Below are 21,962 nucleotides of genomic sequence, written 5' to 3' on the forward strand. Positions count from 1 at the left end.
AATTTATATATTTATATATTTGTGTGTGTGTAAGTTGTACCATAATCATACCATGAGTAAATAGGGATACGTACTTTGTTGTGTAGTATTGAATTTTTTTTAATGATTGTTTGTATTGTAGGACAATGAAGTAATAGTAGACTGGAGACCACTGGATGATACTTTGGATACTTCCAATATACTCTGTGCTGGAAAGGTTTGTTTGTTGGTTATCAGTGTTATTCATTCTGTTTCTCTAGAGATTTTATTTTGTGTTAAGTGTAGATGTTCTCATAACTGGAAGCAAAATCTATTTATGTGATTATCATTGGTATTAATAGCTAAATCTAGGAATCATATTTTTGGACTACAGCCCAGTTTAGGTTATTTGGATAAATATGTAGGTGACTGTATTTAGTTTTTACTTGGTTCATATATGTAATAGAAGGAGACTATCTGTATGAACTATAAAGATCAAATGAGTGTATCACAGTTACTGGTTCCCCTGCATCTATTATGTTGTAGTCTGGTGATTCACTCTTCATAATCATACTCAAAACAGAGAGGTACTGTTCTAATGTCAAATGAATCCGGAAGTTTGTGGAGGTTCCAAGATCCAGTGATATGTGGTATTTAAGCAATATTAAGAGGATGAAAAAAGGTGACCGAGGAAGAAAAATTCAAGTTTTACATTTAAATAAAAAGTTTATGTTTGTGGAGTCTGCAAAAGAGGCTAGGATATTTTAGTACTGTGTTGAATTTATGAAATAAAACCTCTTTTCTTAGTCATAAGTCCGAATTTCCTGTGGTGAACTCTATCATGTTTCTTAGGATTTTAATACTACAGATTCTTTTAATGTTTGAATATTAAGATGTTTTTTATTCTTGTTGTATCTGAGAAATGCTCAGTTTTCATGCCTTGTGTTTTTCGCTTGTCACTTTATTTTTTTCTCAGGATTCCAGTTCTGTTGTGGAGTGGACTCAAACTCCTAAAGTAAAATGTCCCCAAGGAGCAGACCGTCCAAGTAGTTATGAAGCAGAATGGGACATGGTCACCACAGTTTCTTTTAAAAAGAAACCTCATTCAAACGGAGGTACTTAAAAAAGAAGCGTGGGTTGTTTTTTCTTTTGTTTCTTTGTTTTGGTTTTTATTTTTCTTTGGAGTACCTTCTAACTGAAGAATTGCCTTTTACATACAATAAAATGGATTTTATGACCTGAAAAGCTGGGAGTTGTTTGTGGCAAGAGGTGAATCTCTGGGTGTGGAAAAAAAATTGCAGTGGAATAGCTGCTGTTTCCCTCCAATCTATTTTTGCCTTTAAATTGCTGGAAAATCATATTGAAAATTAATGTTAAATCTGACTTCTTGCTGTGACAATCATTAGATGATGAAGCAGTTTTATCTGCTTTGGGCTCTTGCATTCTTTCCAACAATCAGAATTTGAACTAGATGTCATGTTAGAAAGGAAAATGAAAAATAAGTGGTTTACTACTCAAATGCCTTTCCATACTGGAACAGCAGAGGGAGATGGTATGTACAGTTATGTGGTACATGGGTCTTTTTATTTTGGCAAAATAATTTTATAGCTACATCATTTTGTTTGTGTCTCAGTAGATATGTTGTAAAAAAAAAAAAGACAACGATTCTCAAGTTACCTTTTTTCCTCTGTTTCCCCTGTAGTACTTCTCTTTATAATACTTGTTTTCCCTGTATTATTTCTCAGCCTATAACTAGGGCCCATTGTGCTTGTTTCACTCTATCTGTGATGGTTTTAAATGTCATCAATGTCATGTATTGAGTACAGAGTTTGGAGTTAAGATTATGAATGTTTTTGGGTAAAGCACAGTCCATACTCCTAGAATACTGCGTTTGAGAGGAGCTTTTATTGCTAGCACGATACAGAGCTAAAACCAGCATCTGTCAGACATAGGATGGTTTATTATGTCCCTGGTTTGTATTGATTTCTCATCTTCAGGCGTCAGAGCACATCCTCATCCAAAGTGAGTGTCAGTGAGCACTGCTGACTTGGATTATGCTCCTTGCGAGTTCTTACTCATTTCCAGTTGCTGTAATTTGATGAGGGCGGGCCAGGGGCATGTGCCAGATGCCAGATTCCCTCCAGGCATGCTGGCAATTTTGTGACCTCTGGTAAAGTAAAATGTAATCCCTTTCTCTTTGTATACATTGTTTCACAGAGTGTATACATGCTTGCATGCTTGCTTGAGAGGGGTGGACCGGAAGATTTTCAGTTTTTTCTCCCTTACTTTGGTAGCAGTCTTAGATCACGTGGCTAATAATGTGTGCAGTGTTCACATTACATTACTATATGCATATCATGTTTAGTTTGAGCAAGTAGTACTACCTGGTGGAGATGCTGGTGGGATTCATCTTGCTGCTGCAATTTGATCCAGCAATTGTACATTTAACTGCTGGATCACTTCTATAACTGTAGGTATAGCTTTAGGGGAGTAGTCTGATGGACTTGCTGATTATTTTAGAAGTCTGTAGAAGACAAGGAGGCACAAAGAGAAATCTAGAAATAGCAGTTACAGTAGTTACGGTACACATTTTATTATCAGAACTAGTGCTGGGATTTGTGTTTTGGTTTTGGGTTCATTTTTTAGGAACAGTGACAAATATGGTACATTTGTAATTGCAAACACGGGAAGTCAAACTAAAATCCTGTGGTAATTTTTTGCTTTTTAGATGCTACAACTCATGCAAATGGAGAAAGCAAGTGGTCCTTCCTGTTCAGTTTGGCGGACCTGAAATCAATCAAACAAAACAAAGAAGGCATGGGATGGTCATATTTGGTGTTCTGTCTGAAGGATGATGTGAAGCTTCCAGCTCTTCACTTTCATCATGGTGATAGCAAACTATTGATTAAATGCCTTGAAAAGCATGTTGTTTTGAATGAGTAAGTATCAGACAACTCTTAGTTCTGATTTAAAATATCGATTTTTAGTTTACTTTTTAAATTCTGTATTGATTTTCATATTAATGCTTCCTGTTGTATTTTCTTTTCCCTTTTTATTAGTAGAATCAGTTTTCAAGGGGACTGAAACTGTAATTTCACACACGTATTCAGAATGTAGGCTGAAGCTTTAAAATTGTTGGATCAGTTTATGAACTGGTTTAGGATCTGTTGAAGTGCTGTTAGCTCTGTAATACCACAATAGCTCCTTCTAGTGGGTACAGAAGCTGCTCATGAACACTCAGTGTAAAGTTAAATCCTTCTTCCTGATCCACTTCTATTAAATGAGATAATTTGTGTTAAAATGTATCTTCTACTTTATATGAAATATCTGAGTATTGACATCAGTGTGTGAGGTAACTTACAGTACTGTCAACTAAATCAATTTGTATATGAGTTATCCCCCAGAATTCTGTTCCCCTGTAATGTCTTGCTGTGGGGAGTGTTTCACACTTGATCTTTACTCTTCAAATCAACTTTCTGAATGTAAACATATTTAGTCTCTGTCATGATGTTAAATACATGGGTTTTGTTCTGTGTTTGTATTGTGTTACCTCCAAGTTTTTCACTTAGATAAAAATCATTTTGATATAGCATAAATGCAGAATAAAATAAAATGTTCTACTCTCACCATGTAGGCATAAGTATAATTTAAGAAGGCAAAAGGGTAAAAAAGAGAGGTAAAGCATGAAGAAACAGTGAAGTGTAACGAGTGTTACATCAGTGTAAGGGGTATTCTGGTTCCAAAAGTGCTTTGTTATCACCAGTTGCAACATAATATTCTGATGACAGATTTGAAGGTGGGTAGTGGGAATGATTACTGTGGGAATCTTTATAGAGGGCTCTTCTCACATTGGTAGCATCAATGAGGTCAGAGTTGCCTTCAACAAGTAGGGAGGGGTGTCTCTGAATAATACTGCTAGGCTGGAGAGCAAGCCAATAGGACATGAGGGTTGTGTAGTCATTGAACTGATTTGTGAAAGGCTTTGGCAGTGTCAAGATGTGATGTTGGACTATCTTTTATGGTTGGAAATTTTTTTAAACAGTAATCTAAACTAACATACCAGAATACCTTAAACTACTTTATGAAATTGAACACCTAAGCTCCTATCATGTCTGACATCTAGATTCTGTCCAGTATTTGGTTGTCATTTTGTTACTGCACAGAATGTTAGACAGTTTATGTTACTAACAGGCATTATTTCCAGTTTTACTGAGTCATGTGCTGCAAAAAATTATACATTGCTACATTGCTGTGTAAAATTAATGCTTATTGGTGAGTCACTGAATGAAAATGAAACAGGTAGCGATTTTTGGTTCCTGTTTCAAACACTGTCTCTTTCAGATAGTCTGTGATGAGTGAATGAGCACTTACCTTTCTTCTTTGATTTCCTTTATTTGACCCAGTGGATTCTTAGTTCTTGCCCTTTGTAGCCTCTTGCCAGGTGATGTGAACATTCCCCTTGGGACAGTGCAAAACTGTGGCTGTCAGGTGGGAAAGAAACTATATGAAGAGAGGCAGTCATGTCCTTGTGCGTCCGTTTTTAAAAGTCGGTGCTGAAGTAAGGTTTGTGCGGTCTGACCCAGCTCTGGAGTGTCCAGAAGTGCTTACCAGGTGGAGTTCTCTATGAAGGAAAGATAGGGAAACTGGAGTTGGTGGTCAAGCATTCAGGATGTGCTGAGCTGCTTGGTATTGCCACCTTGAGCAGTTTAAGGGTTGGTGAGTGCAACAGCAGATACTTGGGGAACTTTAAAGCAGAAAGCTGAGGTGGTTATGAAAATTATATTTGAATGAAATTAAGGAACTTCCAGTTTTAGTTTTCTTACTTAAATTCCTCTCTTTTAGTTAAGTTCTGCCTCTGGCACCAAATTCTCTTCTGTGGTGTAGTCATGAATTACGATTTTTTTTTTTGAAGGAAAGCAAGAACAACGCCTAAATTTCCACCTAATTTGTGGAAATGGGAGACTTCACTCTATATGTTTCTGTTGTTTCCTAATGGTTATTTATGCTTTAGTGGATGATATATCTAAACTCACAGCCTTTTTTTTAGGAAAAGATGTTTACTTGGCTTTCTGGATGCCATAAGCAAATTCTTGGCAGCATAATTACTTGTTAACCCAACCTCTAGGTTATAATATATGGGATATTGATGATAAGGCACAAAGTTTAGCTTTTCTCTAAAATGTTCCTGTCATAGCTATTTTCTTTCTCTGTTTCTATTACCTCAAAAGTTCTCGCCCTTCTCTAACAACATTCCTTATAAAATGTCATGTCATTGCTGAACTCAGGGTCTGTGAAGTGACTAAACTTGAATAAAATATTTGTAATTTGTTGCTGTAAAGATTACGTGCTTCCTAGTTTGGTGGCACCAGTCTAATATTGAGAAAACACTGCATGTATGGATGACACTAACTCACAATATTATGAGTAAGTGTTTATTAGAGTGTCTAGCTCCCAGATTTGTTTTGAATATTATGCAAGTAGCTGTTGATACCCAACTGGCTGTCCAGGGAGAAAGTTTATTAAAATGGAGATACAAAGTTTTCATTCTTTTAGTTAAGGAAAACGTAATATATGATTCAGCCTTTGCCCCTGTGCTGCTCTTCAGCAAAAGCCAGTTGAGCTTCATTAACTGTTGTTGCCTCCAAACTATGACTGTGATGTCTGGCTGTCTCAAAATGAGATCTCTTGTTGCATTTCATATCCGTCAGTGGTAGCAGTGTCCTGTCCTGTTGGAATGGGAGAGAGATAAGGCTTATTAAAGTTCTTATCTTTGACTTTAATAACATGGTAGATGATGCAGGTACTAATAAAAATAAAAGTAATTTTTCTTTTGAAGACTAGAAATTGTGGATTTAAACTTTGGGAGAGAGCAGCAGAGAGATACTTTATAAATAAAAGTGTGCGTGATGGGTTAGACTCAGATGGCAAAGTGCTTGGCTTTCTTCTGCCTGGCTACCAATTTCAAGGCTTGAATGTCAGCCTGGCTTCTGAGCTTTTCTCTCTCTGTCACATATTGAGCAATTTGGGAGCTGATAAATGACTTGATGGGGTATCTGTGCTGGAGGAGGGGAGAAAATGGGATGTTGAGGCAGGGGGAAAAGCAAAAGAACAGATTAAATACGGGGAGCAGCACTGTTCCACTGTCTTTGTCATTATTATTATTAGTTGCAAGCCTGTCAGAGAAGCAAATGTTACATTGAAGAACAAGAGCATACAAATACAGTGAGTTAGGCCAAATAGGGTTTGTGTTCGTTTAGCTTTTGAAGTCTACACAGAAACACTTCTGCAGGCCTGTACTGAGATGGTTCTGTTTCACAATACAATGGCTGTGGTGTCTTTTAAGCTCCTATCAGTATGAATCTTGGAATTATTCTGTCAGTAGCAGTTGTCATACTGTTGGTTAGAAATTTGTTGATGTGCTTTCATACATTGGAAAGCAGTTTGTATTCCTTTACGTTTTGCAAAATGCCTTAATGTAAGATTTACTAATTGTTAGAAAGGAATCCTTAACTGTATATGGTGACATGGGCTCTTTTCATGTCCTCTGTTACATTAAAGGGATTTCAGCATATATGTTTTGAGGCTGACTGCGTCTCACTAAATTTCCTTTCCTGCATCACCTCTTTTTTTTGTCCTTTGTCAAACATAGAAAACTATAGTAGAAAAAAACTAGATGTGAGTGACTAGAGTTATCTTGCAGAGTAATTTCTCAAAACCTTCTCAAAAGCACCACGATTTTTCAAAGAATGGAAGAGTACAATTCAGAGTGCGTGTGATGATGACTAATCTCGTGAAGAATGAAAGTTCTGTTTTGTAGCGTGTTAGCTTGTGAACTTGTGCCAAGACCTAAGAGTGACCTTTCATCAAACATGCTTTCTTTGCATGAAACCTGAAATGTGACTTCAAAAAACAGTAATGTCTTAAAACATTTTCAGGAAAATCTCATGGTACTTACAGAAACCTTTTTTTAAATTTTATTGCAGATCTCCCCAGGATAAACGGATTCTTCTTGTGAATTCTCAGAACAAGTCTCTGTCACAGTCTTTTGAAAATCTCTTTGATGAACCATCATATGGCTTGTTACAAGTGTGTTTTATCTTTGAATTTTTTATTCTGAAGACACTTAGTAAAAGACCCCACTCTACCATATCACACAAATATTCCCTGAATAATTGCCATTGTAGAAGCATTGATTGTATCCTAAAACAAATGCTTACTATAGAAAGTATGCTCACTTATAAGTTGTTTTCTATGTTCTGATAACTTCTTAACTTCCCTGTGGTCCTATTTCAAGCCTACTGGAGTTAGTGTTGTCTGTGACTCTATACATTTGGATACGAATAATTTTAGAAAGGGGATGAATGAAAAAATTTTAGGAGTTGCCAAAACGTATTAATTAGAATTTTCTAAATGTTCATTTCCTTGATAGTTTCTGACAGTTTTGAAGGGATGCTGGACATACAGCAGCAAAGAGCACAATATTGCCTAAAAGAGGGGGGTTTTTTATGTTAAAACTGCTTATCATTTGGTGGGGTTTGTGAACTCACAGAAGTCAGCAGCAAAATTTTCAGTGACTTGGATGAGGCCAGAGTTTTGACCCACCCAATACATATCTTATGTATTAAAATATCTTTTTTTATCATGTAATGAATGTACTGTATGAAACTATTGATAAATGAAACTTCAGTAACTTTGAGACCTACAATACTCTTTCTGTTGTTCTGCTTTTTCTGAGTACAAGAATTCCAAATAATCTGAGGCTTTTTGTATTTTACTTGTTTTCTCTGTTATAAAACAGAAATTGAAGAAAGATCCATACACAGTAACAATGGGAAGATTTTCCAAAGTCACAAACTACTTTTTTGACAGTTTCCGTTTAAGTGACCCTTCAAATCAAAGGCGACCACCATCAGAAATGGCAGACTTTCTCAATGATGCTATTCCAGGGCAAAACAGCAGGAAGAACCAGGATTTGAAGTCATCACACGAGTGAGTGTGGATACGATACAGTTGCATTGATTCTTTTTATGCACATCTTTAAAGGAATGGTAGAAGTTGAAGCTTGGTGAGTTTTACTGTTTATGCTTGCTGGTTGTGGTGTATGCTGCCCTACCATTTATTCACAAGAGCGAGATCATTATCGGCTACTTCAGAATGTCGTTTTTACATCTGCAAATACGAGTTTTGCCTTGAGAGAAGTTTGTCATTGCTGAAATGAGGATTATGGTTATCTTAGTCATTACCCTGAAAAGTGACCAACTTCATGTTTAGTGTTTCCTCTGTGATCAGATAGAGGTATGGTAAGTAAAATTGTGGTGTACAGGTTAACACCCAACTTTCTTGGCTAATGACTTTTAACATTTCAGTTTGTTTTAAGAGGGCCAAGAAGGTTAAAACAAAGTATTTAATTGGGTAATTCATGCCTAGGGTGTATAAATGTACAGATTATGTATGACTTGAACCAAAGCTAGAATGAACTTGTAATTGGATCATGAATCACTTTGGACACCTGTTGGTATCTTTACAGATTGATAGGAAAAGGTTTATTTTTAAATGCTTGGGGTCACTGTTTAAGTAGCTCACGTGTAAGGTAGCAGCACCTGTATGAACTATGTAATTTTAAGAACTTGCTGCCTAGCATTTAATCAATTAATTTATCAATGAGAAAAAGTATAATGAATACTACATATTAAAAATAATACTGTCCTATGTGCCTTCATCTGGCAGATACCTTAGACTTCTAAGGAGTTGAAATACAAATTGACTTGTGGTTGGCATCATCAAAATAGTTTTAGAAAGTAAGGAATTACTATCTGCTGAATTCTGCTGTGCTTAAATGTGCAATTTGGGAACTGAGAGAGACTAACCCTAAACTGTGAAACTTCGATAGGTGTTAGGAGTTCTGGAAGCACATGTAGTATTGAGTTTGTTTGTAAAGGGGTGGTGTACTTAAATTGGTCCTTCAGTCACACCGTGCAGTCTGTGTGGGCACAACATCTCTGAACCCGAGCAGTTTTTCAGTTTTCTCTAAAGATGCGCTAGTGTGTGTCAGGAATATGCTTTTGAAATTAAGCTCCTTGTTGTTCTCCTTTGCCGTGTTGTATATACCTAACACATTTCCAGTTGCAAAGGGGCTTTTGGTCCATGGGAAGCTAGTTCAGAGGTGTTTGTAGGAGTAGAAGGTTATTTAAAACACATCCTCCTCCAAAATCTGGAATATTAACATGTATACCCATGTCCCCAGCACAGTGTGTCTTGCTCTGATGATCTGCTTGTGTTGGTCCATATTACTTGCTAATGTGGAAGTAGCCTTAGATCCTTAGAGTTGCTGACTGAGATGTGCACATGTGAAAATGTAGGTGCACTGAATATAAGAAACTGGCAAACAGTAGTACTTGTGCAGTTGTTTAAAATTACGTGAGCACTTCGGTGAGATTCATATAACATGTTTGTGTGTGTTTCAGATTGATCTAGGAAAGCAGCCTGAAGTTAGTAGAAGAGAGCCTGTGTCAGCTGAAGAATGGGCTAAGAATATGGATCCTGAAGGACGAATTTTAGATGTTGACTACATAAAGCGATTGATATTCAAAGGGGTAACTTGTTTTTCTAAATTCAGCAAGACCTATGGCTTGCTTCTGGCCCCTTTTTCTTTCTGTGCTGTTTGCTGCACCATCTTCCTTGCCTTATTCTAATGGTAAATTAAGAAATATAGGGAGGAATCAAGCTGGCCTTGGACTGGTAAACTGGGAAGTCCGGTAGCAGAAGTGTCTCATTCTCATGTCTGTATTGCAGGAGTTCAAAGCAACTCTCTTGATGACAGTAGAATATGATTCAGTTAGTACACTTTTAGTCACCTACAAATGATTGTTACTCGGAAAGATATCTGACAAATAGTGTCTCCGAGTGAACACTGGTATTTTTGATTGCTTGGAAGATTCATCTGTGTGTTGGCCATGTCTTGTTAGATAAAAAGATTTGTTTAAAAAAAAAGAAATAAATGGAAGCCTAATCCTTGAGATCAGTTTGTAGGGAAGCCAGAAGTTTGGCAGATAAGCAGCACAATGTTTAAAAATATAAATTTTAAAGGTACATTTTGCTTCTTCAAGTCTGTGATGCCCGTAAAGGTTTTTATTTTATACAGGAAGAAGTATCTTTTGTAAAGTTCCTTTTTAACTTCTAAGGATGAATCCTTAGAGTAGTGCTTCTACTCTTTTCTGCTTAATTGTGTTTTCTTCCTCCCGTTTCCTTCAAGTGTGATACCTAGTTAGCATATAAGACTTGGCTACAATGTAAGAAGAAGCACACATATAAAAATTCTTTTTGATTTGTTACTTTAAAAAGTGTTGCATCCCTATAGGAATGTTTCCTCACAAAATCAAAATAGTAATCTTGTTAATGTTTCGTATCTTTTTTCCTTAGGGTCTCTGCCATACTGTAAGAAAAGAGGCGTGGAAATTTCTTCTGGGGTATTTTCCTTGGAATAGCACTAAAGAAGAGAGAGCAACTCTGCAAAAAAGGAAAACGTGAGTACAGTGGGTTTTTTATTACAAAATAAATTTAAAAGTTGCTTTTCTCTTGTAGTATATAGTCATGTGGAAAACTTCTTGGAAACTTGAAAGGCAGCTGCTAAAGATGGTTGAATGCAAACAAGTATGTGAGACTTACTTTAAAATCATTGTTACACTGAAGTAAAAATATTATATAAACAGGGTGTTGCTATCCTGTTTATGCCAAAGAACAAATGGAATCAATGAATGCTTAAATAACAAAGAAAAAAATTTAATAATTTATCGTGTGTTGTATTTCAAAATACTTCTTCTTCAGGGATGAATATTTCAGGATGAAACTGCAGTGGAAATCTGTCAGCGAGGAACAGGAAAAACGAAATTCAAGATTAAGAGATTACCGGAGTCTCATAGGTAAATTTAGATTTAGAAATGTCTAACTGCACAAATTCACACACATTTTACAATTCGCTATGAAGTTGAAAAAATGTGGCCCTTTGAGTAACCTGTATTAAGAGACACTAAAATCTAGCATGTTGCTGTTTTCAGAGCTGTCTAAACTTTATTCTGTACTTAATGCTAAAACTTTCTTAACGAGATTAATTCAGAGCTTTATACATTAGTATTACAGAATGGCTGGATTTCTTAACTTCCTTTGCTTAATAACAAAATACTTTATTTTGTATTATTTCTTGACATTCCAACTAAAATTGCATCATTAAAATAATGACATACAATAAGAATGTGAAAACATAAGATTTTTGTGTTATTTAGACATGGTCTAAACTTATTTCAGCCAGTTATTCAGTAGGCAAAGCTGAAAGGGTTGAGAAAGTCTGATCTTAGAAGATTGATAAACTGCCTTTTTGGAGATGGTACGTGTTAACAAAAAATAATCGGAGTTCAAAAAAGGCTGAAGTCTTGTTTCTGTTGAAGCAGTTCTGTTCCTTTTTAAGTGTTTGAAATGTAAATTACAATGTTAGGCTTATGTTGTAGAACAGATTCAAAACTACAAAATACTCTGTTAAAGTGCACTTGATTTTTGGGTATTTCAGTACATCAGTCTTGAATTTTACATTATTGAAGAGTATGCTGTGTGCTTGGTATGTTTCGGGACATGAGAGATGCCTGATGAAACAGGCAGTTTCGGCTCACTATGAGTTGTAGGAACTTGTTAAACAGAATTTATAAACGTGCTGTTGTGAACTATCACAGTGTCTTTGAGCTGATCATGTGGTAACTTTCCTACTGTGGCTTATGCTGCATCACATAATTATTCATAGATAACATTGCATAGCTACCTCACAAAGTATTGTTCTTAATCCCTGTAAGTATAAAACATTTTCACTGAATTATAATCAGGAATTTTTCCATTAAAAGTTAACACCCCCCCCCCCAAAAAAAAAAAAAACAAACAACGCTTTAAAATCTGTTTATAAGCAAATCCTTTTATTGCAGACAGGTATAATTTTCTTTCTTTTGAAATATTATTGATTTTCAAATGACATTCAGTTACACAGTTGTCTTAAATACTTCAAAGCTTTGCAAGTGAGGGAAAAAATCCACAGCTTAAAAGACATTCTGAATTCATTTGATGCTGGCTTTGTAGAACTTGTTTTGAAAATGCTTTTAAATCTGGACTGTTTTCTTAGAAAAAGATGTAAACAGGACAGATCGAACAAATAAATTCTATGAAGGCGAAGATAATCCAGGATTGATTTTACTTCACGATATTTTGATGACCTATTGCATGTATGACTTTGACTTAGGTAAGTTGTGTTCCTCTGAATGTAAAAGCCTTTTTAGTTTCTGTTATGCAGCTTTGCTAAGATCTGACAATACAATTGAACTTGTTTGATTACAATGCTTTCTGTAAATGTCAAGATTCATATTAGATAACTTTATTCAGTTTCTCATCCTATTTATTCCTCTCTTCTATCTGATGCTTATCACAGGCATCTGAATTCATTAGGTGAGGTGGGATTGGGAATTTGTTGACTGTTTATTTTCACCATAGCACTACTGTTGGTGGTTTGGTTTGAAGCAAGAATTGAAGCAAGTTTGCTTTTCAGAGTTTTAAATAAGTTTGGGCCTTTGGCGTTTCAGTGCTATATCTGTTTTTAAGACTGATAATAAAAATGATAAACCAGTTGCACTGCTGTAATTAAAGCTCAGCATGCTGAACCAGCTGTTTGTAAACACGGGTGTTCTTATGAATACTTTAAAAGCTGGTTCTTGAGGAGTACACTTAACAGTCTGTCAAAAATTACGCTTTAGTGAATGCATCTGTTGCAGAAGGAAGAGCATATAATGTCTTGCTTTAATCACACTGTATATGAGATGTCTAAGTCATAGCTTCTGTTAATTGTCGAGGGAGGGAGGGAAAAGATACTTCTAGCTGGTTTTTCCTTTCACCCCTGGCATGGCATTTGACTTTTGTGCTCTTGGGGGTTTTTTGGTATTCTGTCTCAGAAAAGTGTTGGGGTACTAAAAGCCCACTTTGTGCCAGATTTTGAAGGCAAAAAGTAGGAACAAATATTTAATGGCTTGTAAACTTGTTGCAGAGTGGTAGTACTAGTCAGCTTTTGTCCTTTCTGTCAAGTCTGTAGAGAGATATGATCTTTAGCTTGAAAAAGAAGGGGAAAACTCAAAGGCATATGATGTTGATTCACCATTTCTGGCTACAGAAACCTGAAGGCACGTCCTTGAATCAGATCTGAATATAGGTTTCACGCTTCTCACAAACAGTACTTCGCTACCAATTCCCTTACTCAGTTAGATAGGTAGTAGTCTTTTTGTTGTCTTTGACTGCTTGGTTACATAGATGGTCTTGGGCTTCAATGTATTTAAAATACCATCCAAGCAGAACAGTCTCTACTTGCCTAAATACAGGAATCCTTCAAGCATACTCTGTGACATGAAAAAGAAATGTTAAGTGCAAAATTTTCTTCATAAAAGCTATTGCATCATATGTTTTCCTGGAATTGAAACTCAACATCTCGTCTTCAAATCTATTTGAAAACAAAATCTTCAGTTGAGGGGGGCAAAGTGGGAAGACATTAAAATATTTTAAATGCCTGGAAGAAAGCAATGAATTAGAGATGGAGAGGAGAATAAATAAGAGTCTGTATTTGTGATGGTGCAAGATATCTATTTAATCTTCTTAAAAATATCAATATGTGCTCCTGAGCTCTGAATGGGAACTTTTTTTTTTACTAAAAATATATTCTGTTGTCAGCTCAGTTTGTACATATTTTAACAACTACAAAAACAATAGTTGTTTTATGTTCTGTTTAGATTGGCAGAAACCACTGCTAAATCTTGTTAGGTCTGCTGGATGTTGGTTATTATTAATAAAAAATGTCTTTACTGGTGGTTGAGTTGGAAAATTACAGTATCTGTAGAAACTTGGAATGTTATCATTTGTTTCACTCAGTCACTCAACACACTTGAAAAAGTACTGTTTAACTGCTGAGTTTAACTAAATTCTTATTTGCCTTTTTTCCGTCAAGGTTATGTCCAGGGGATGAGCGACTTGCTATCACCTGTCTTGTATGTTATGGAAAATGAAGTGGATGCCTTTTGGTGCTTTGTATCATACATGGATCAAATGGTAAAATAATGCTTTTTTAGCCCACGTAAACAAATAAGCTATGGATAGTATTTGGGTTTAATTTTACCGTATAAATTTCACTGATTGTTTTGAATTCTTTTAAAGCAGTCATCTTAGGTTTGAAGTCAGTATGTTTTTTCTGATTGGCAAAGGTTGCGGTGGTTTTGTGATACTGTGCTTTACAGACAAATTTGGCTTCTTGGAAATTCTGAAGTAACTCAGAGCCATTGCAGAAAAATTGGTATTAAACAGGAGTCCTCTAGCAGGACTTTGTTCAGGATAATAGTTCCCTATCATATGTACCTTCTGGTTTTTATTAAATGCAATTTAGACTTTCCACAAACTGAAGCTTTTATGAGTTGTGCATGTGGTGAAACAATATGTGACTGGTATGAGAATTAAAAAAAAAAAGTTGTCTTTTTGTTTGGAGTGCAGTGGTGCTGTTTGGAGGTACAGAGCATAGGCTGATTTATAATACCACTTATTACATCCTAAAGTGTTATTGAAGAAGCACAGCTCACTGCTTTAGTTAAACTGTTCAGTAAAAGGCAAACATTTTGTTAGATAGAAGTTAAATATCTATATGTTTAATACCTGAAGGATGAGAACCACTGTTGTAATAACAAAACTTTTTTAAAAATTAAAAATAGCTGTAAATCTCAAAATTATCATTGAGTTAATAAAAATTACAGTGATATTATTTTATTCCATTCAGCATCAGAATTTTGAAGAACAGATGCAGGGTATGAAGACACAACTAATTCAACTGAGTACTTTGCTTCGTTTACTAGACAGTGGATTTTGCAGTTATTTAGGTAGGTGTATTATTCATGCACAATAACTAAAATAACTTACTGCATTCTGTGTGCATTGGTATCCTTACCAGTCCTTAAACATAATTGCAATAGTAATATAATATGAATACAGGATACAGGACTTGTAAATTAATAATACTTAAAAGATTTCAATAATTGTTCCATGCCTATTGAAAAACAAGGTCGTCTGGTTTAGTTTAAAAATACGCCATCCTCCAGCAAAAATATTTTGATTTTGAATAGAGCCACCATCGTAAAAACAAGTGGTATGATTGTGTATCTGTAAATTGTGCTGGGTCCTCCCCCTGCTTCCCTCCCCAACCCCATTGTCTTAACCAAATTTGGTGTTTATGAAATGTAACACTCTTATTCCTAGAATCTCAAGACTCAGGCTACCTTTATTTTTGCTTCCGATGGCTTCTTATCAGATTTAAAAGGGAATTTAGCTTTCAAGATATTCTTCGACTCTGGGAGGTAAGAATATATTTAATCACACAAACTCTAGCAGTCTTTGGACTTCAGAGCAAAAAGCATGGATCATTCTGCAAAGTGATTAGTACTCTAATAGATTAATTTTAAAAAGCTGATTCAGTGTAATAAGCTGAGGACGTATTAGCTTATGTTGTATCTTTTTAGCCAATACAACAACTTGGGGAGTTGATGGGGATAAATTGGCTTTTTCAAAAAGAATTGGACAGGATCCTTCAGATAAGGCTCTTAAGTGTAAGTAGTAAGTGCAGAGTGTCAGTGAACCTTTAGTGAAAAACAGCTTATGCTAGAAGAAATAGCATTTGTGTGTGTCTGATTAATCCCTTGCTATTGGTAGTGCTTTAAGTGGAATGAAGCACTGACAGGGTAGTTTCTGTGTTAGCAAAAACCATAAGAGGATGATGTGAGAAGATGCAGTTAATCTTTTCCTGTGTGACCTAGTCTGGGTGATCCTGCTCTGGCAGGGGGCTTGGACTGGATGATCTTTGGAGGTCCCTTCCAACTCCTGATATTCTGTGATTCATCATAAGGCCTCTTGATGCCAAATAACATAATGTAAAACATCAAAATGTGGCAGTCCTGATAATTCCAGGTTAATGAGTTCTTTTTTGATTCAGGTGATCTTGGGATCAGATGGAGTAATTAAGATGAACGGACGTTTTTGTTGAACACTCTTTAATTCTTTGTTCCAAGAAAATTGAAGTGTGTCAGCAGTACAGGTTTATTTTCTAAGATGTGTTTAACAAGAGCACAGTATCTACTGAAAACTCCTAAACAAGAAGAATGAATGGAAGAAGTATTTTCTAGGACATAAGATCCCATAGAGCTGTGTTGGGGAACAGAAGGGTAATGAAAAGAACAGGGCTGACATGCAGTAAATTTGTACTATAATGAAAAATAACGTTGTTTCTGGTATAATTAAAAATAATGTTGTTGCTTTTATTCACTTCTTCCACTAATGAAAAAGGAGTTACATAAAGAGGAGGACCAATATATAAAACTGTCTAAAGTAAATCTTTATCTTTTTATCATCAGTTGGTGGAATTTACTATCATGGAGTGTTGAGGTGATATTTTAACTGAAGAGGGCTAAAATGTTTATGAATAATATTCATAAATAAGGGAAACAAAATGTACAAAACCAAAAGAATTCTCTTATTCAAAGGTATAAATGATAATTATTTTGGGGGGGGAAATTTCACCCTTCTCATTTTCTCTTCCTTGTTATGTTGTCTTTTCAGTAGTTTTTTAAGGATGAATTTTTCTTTTTAAGTTGATGACAACAGTATTTTTATTTATAGTTTATAGTCCCAGGCTAGGATGTTTTTATCACCTCTGCTTTAATGGGTGCGTACATGTGCATACAGAAATGAAACACACTATATTTCTAAATCTTAAGTATTTTTTTCTGTATTAGGAAGATGATGAAAACCTATTGATATATGGTAGTCTTGTTAGGATCCTTTGAGCACATCATGATGTACGCTTACTACAAGTATTCAGTTTCTTGCTAGGAGATACAGAATGGGAAGAGGTTACCTAGTTTTCATTTTTAAAACTAATAAAGGCATTATGTTGATGCTTTTATGTGGCAGCTAGTGTCACCTTTGTCACAGTTGAAGTCCAGCTTACAACAGGTTGATTTTTTTTCCTCTGTTCATAGCTATGGAGCTGCATTAGTATCAGTGGAGTGTATAGATGGGACTTAGAAAGGCAAGCTATAGGCACAGGGAGAGCATTTTCCCCTTTGTAATCAGTAGAGAGCGATTAACTGCTTTTAGAGTATTTCAGTCTGAGAAAAAATGTGTTGTTTTGTAATAACATGAATTGTGGGACCCGTGTGAAGGTGATGTTACTCTGTGACACATTCACTTGTAGAGGGTAGAATGGGAAGAAGGGAAGGTACCATCTGAGGTTTTTTTTTTAAGATTTGACTCTCATGAAGATGCTAAAATAGGGTATTAATACTAAGGTTGCATTTTTCAGTCCCGGTGAACTCGAGATTCCTGATTCAATCTATGGCCTCTGCGGAACCAAAAGCCAATGTGTCTGTAGTCAGAAAGTAACACCCACCCACCCCCTTGTAGTGGAGGGATTGGGAACAACTTTAGCACCTTATTTGTAGATCGGCATTATAGACATTGGAACCTTCTGGAGGGACTGCTGAGCATGACACACTGCTACCAATTCACACTTACTGCAGACACGCTAAGCCACACAAATAATTTGTTAGGTTTAATTACTTCTGTACAGTTAGTAATTTTGTGTAGGACAATTTCACATCAGCTGAGACAGAGTGCACACACTCACAAGACCACAAGCTCAGACAGTTCAATAACGTTATAGTGGACAGCCTGGTAGACTCAAGTCTTAAAAAACAGATAAGCATTTGGTGACTCAAACTGGCAGTTATCACTAATTGACTAAAAGAAAAATTCCAAATAGTTGTATAAATACTTAGTTGCCTTCAAAAATAGCTTATTGTTAGTTAAGCCACTGGGCTTGAGGGCTTACTTGTCTTCCAAGTACTGCTTTTCAGAGGAAAAGCATAAGCATTTCAAAAGTGGTTTTTATATTTTAACAGGTCATGTGGACGGATTTGCCTTGCCAGAATTTTCACCTTCTCCTTTGTTGTGCTATCTTAGAATCTGAAAAACAGCAAATAATGGACAAGCATTATGGCTTTAATGAAATATTAAAGGTACTGAATCCTTATGCATTATTTAAGTATTAATTAACTTTTTGGAGTTAATGCAGTGTGTTCATGTTGGGGATTGAAAAGGTGCGTACTGTCTTCTGAAGGATTAAATGTGAACTGAATGTTGATCCTCCATGCTTTAAAACTGGTTTATTTGATGTCTGTGTTCAGTGATAAGATCGTTAACAGATGGAAAATGGTTCTGCCCCTTAGACTACTGCTTAGTATGTTCAACCTTAACTTTTGCCTTTTCTTCTGTAATGTTATTTGTTATCTCTTGAAAATGTAAGCTGGGGGCAGGTACCTAGGGGAGCTAGATAGTTTGTCGTGTTTAGGAGTACCATGCTTTCCTCTTGCAGATCTTGGATACTGGTGAAAGCCAGTTATTGCATACTACACCTTTCAGTACCAGTTTGTCAAAGCAAGTGGAGTATGTTTAGCATTTCATAGCTTAAGGGGAAAGCTTCTAAAGTGATGCTTATTAGCAGTGTATTACAGTATTAGTGTATTTTACAATAAAGCATATTTACCATTTATCACACTTACCTTTCTTTGTGAATATTTTTTAGCATATCAATGAACTGTCTATGAAAATTGATGTGGAATTTATACTCTGCAAAGCAGAAGCAATTTCTATGCAGATGATGAATTGCAAGGTAAAGATATTTTTAATATATCTACTGTGAGCATTTATAGACAGTAAAATTATGTAATTGGCTGGAAGTGTACATGTATGACTTGCAAAATAATGAAATGCCTGGATGTGATAAAGGATATGCTGTGTCTATACAGCACCTATATTCTAGAAGTCTGTAAGTAAGAGTGATTAATTTTATAGAGTAATATTGTTCACTGGGGGAAAGCTGTATTATGCCTTTTGGTCGTGATTTCTTAACTCTTACTCTGTAACCTCAGTACCAGTATTTTGATGTTCAGTGTGCTCAAGAAAAATGAGGTGGAAGGTGCATTGCCCTGAAAGCATACCAGACTTACTAGGCAGAAACTGATGGTTCACTGAATAAAAGTAATCTCAATAATATGAAGTGTAATTATAATAGTTGTTTAGACTTTTATTTTTGTAACAAAGATTATACTGTTAATCAGGTCTTGAGCCTGTCCCCTTTGCTGTCTTTTCAAAAAGCAGATACAGAAAATGGAACTTTAATGGAACTAGTGCTGAGAGAGATGCTTTCAGTACAGCTAAATTCAGATGAATGATTGCTTACTGGGGGTGGGGGATGGACTGGGGGACAGCTTGTTGTTAACTTTGTTCATTTAATTAAAGAAATTTTTAATTCCCACCCCCCTCCTCCTTTCTAGGAATTGCCTCAAGCAGTTAGTGAGATCCTGGGGATAGAAAGCAGTTCTGTAACACCAGATTCAGATACTGGAGAGGATGAAAGTGAAGCTGTGTTGAGTTGTCCAACATCGTCGTATCAGAGTATCTCAACATCTGTAATTGCTGCCAATGGAACAAGAGACAGCACTCAAGAGATGTCTGAGACGCAGAGCCTGACACCTGCATAATTACAGCTGGTTACATTGAAGAAAGACTTTTACTGAGCACGTTTTTTTCAAGCACTTGAGAGATGGATATTTAAATTTGGTATTGATTAAGCTTTAAGGTTGGAAAGAAAGTCTGTACTGTAATGCTCTTGCATTAAAGCTTTACAACATGACTCAACTTAACTATTTTTGTAGTTTCTTCTACCAAAATAGCCTTTTGTTTTCAATAACATTCCTTAATATTTTTGTAGCCAAGTGCATTTTCTTTTTGCTGGTGAACTGGAAATGGATAATGATTAAGAGTAAATTTGAAAATTATGCATTTGCTGAGCTTTCACACATATTGATCTAAGCCAGTGTGAGCTCTTTGATTTGAGCAGATTCACAATCGGCCAGCTGAAGCTGCTGTACAAAATTTTCAAGCTGAGGAGATGCTGATGTGTTAAAGAAGGATCGTTTTGTAAATGAATGGGTTTTCCCTATCTCAAATGTTTACAAAAATACTTCTAAGTATTTGTTGCTGGTTGAATGTAGATTTGAAATGGACATTTATACTTATATAGTTTAATGTCCAAATACTGAATTTTGTGTAACTGGGAGCGGACGAACAGTATATTTTTACATTAACATATCTTCACTTTATATATGCGTATATATTTACACACATACACACACTATATACACAAATGTTTGTGAATACTAAAAGGATAGTCATATTTTCAATATCTGAATAAACTTGACTGTTCATTCATGTGAATCAGTTTGACCAAATTAATGCACATCTCCAACTTGGGCTCTTTTTCAAAACTTTTCTAACTGAAGGTAACTTTCATGTGAATACATTCAGTCCTACACTTGAGGTAATTTTGCAATTGATTTCTTGCAAACTTTACTAATGTTTATCTTTGCTAATATATTAACTGATCAGTTAACTACTGACACTGTTTTTATGCCAAGAGTCTTTGGAGAATTAATATAAAAAAATCAACAAAAACCACAAACCAAAATAGTAATCACAATTAACATTAATGCATTTTTTGTATATGCAAAAGGCAGTGTGAGTTTATTCCATGCCATGCTGATGTCCTTTGATGTTATGTGAAATTTAACATAACTGATTCAGTGTATTCATTATTTGGTAACTACTGTACATATATAAAATAAAAATCAAAGCTGATTTAGTGTTTTTAATTAAATCATATTTAGAGAAAAAGTCTAGTTGTCTGGTTGTTGATATGAGAACATGAGATAGAGGGGATAGCTAACAATGGTTGGTCCATCCATATTTATTTAGTGAGTAATGAAGAGCAGTGGGGAAGATCTGTTTATTACAGAGTGGAACATGCCTTTCATCTTTAGGCTGTTGATGTGTGGGCTATGGAGGAGCTTTCTTCTGGAGCAGTTTACTTTTACAAATGCTGTTTGTACCATCTAAAGCAAATACAAGTAATACAAAAAGGCTTTAATAGATAAATCAAGTTCTTACAATAATTTGAGACCTGATTAAAATTCTCTCACCAGTTGTGAACAAACACTGGAGAGCTGAATCAGTATAGATTTTGTTTTTAATATTGTCAGTGTGCTATCTCTCATCAGTTAATAAGAGTCGTCGTATGTGGTGAAAGTCAAGGATTCACAGCTCAGCATACCTATAGCCTTTCATTTCCTGTCCAGGAAATTACTGTGAAGCATCACGCCTTTGCTCACTGTTGAGCATTGTGCTTCTTGGCAGTTCATTTACCACGGCATAGAATTCATGAAGGCATTAGAACTTACATCATCAACACTGGGGTTCAAATATATTAAGCAAGTTAGTTTCAGTGTTTTTGGAGCACCTTGTTCACTTTCAAGTGTACTTGCAAAATGTCTTTGTCAAAAATTTCCATTGAAATTAAACTACAGAACGAACTTGAGAGGGGAAATGTCTGAAACTGAGAAATGCAATGGGCAGCTGAGAAATGTAAATAGGCAATTAACTATGCATGATTCTTAGTTATTCAGGATATGCAGCCACAAGAAATTACATGCAACATATCAAGTTCTTGAAAATAATAATTGACTGAACATGAATATTCAAATATTTAGGAAAGCATATTTAAGTGGAATTCTGTAATTTCTTAGAATTACAGCCATGGCTCCTAAGAAATACTACTAGCCTTTAAAGTAAAGATTGCCTTTCCTTTTTGGGTATAATTGTTGATCCTTTTCCCTTTATATTGAGCACTCATGTCAAGGATGAGAAGGTTGTTTGTGAATTAGCATTGAGCAGCTGCTGTGGGAGGCTGGAGTAGGTAGGCTTGCTCTGCTTCCTAACGATCAGATCAAATGCCCCTTGCAGCGTTTGTTACTGTTCATTATCTGTAGTTTTCTTCATGCTGC

General features: G+C 35.6%; 1 protein-coding gene across 1 annotated transcript; it reads left to right on the forward strand.

Annotated features, from left to right (window-relative positions):
* Nucleotides 1-121: 121 nt before the first annotated feature.
* Nucleotides 122-20,796, forward strand: LOC104537334 (TBC1 domain family member 15-like; the record flags this gene model as incomplete). Its single annotated transcript, XM_010180171.1, is given in 16 exon segments — nt 122-196; nt 935-1,073; nt 2,687-2,897; nt 6,942-7,044; nt 7,757-7,904; nt 7,907-7,947; nt 9,423-9,551; nt 10,378-10,481; nt 10,783-10,877; nt 12,116-12,232; nt 13,976-14,076; nt 14,792-14,891; nt 15,268-15,365; nt 17,964-18,080; nt 18,647-18,733; nt 19,398-20,796. Coding segments are annotated over 16 exon segments (1,872 nt in total), but the record flags the coding sequence as incomplete, so codon positions are not given.
* Nucleotides 20,797-21,962: the final 1,166 nt, after the last annotated feature.

Source organism: Mesitornis unicolor, unplaced genomic scaffold, assembly GCF_000695765.1.
Source record: "Mesitornis unicolor isolate BGI_N332 unplaced genomic scaffold, ASM69576v1 scaffold6390, whole genome shotgun sequence".
Taxonomy (NCBI): domain Eukaryota; kingdom Metazoa; phylum Chordata; class Aves; order Mesitornithiformes; family Mesitornithidae; genus Mesitornis; species Mesitornis unicolor.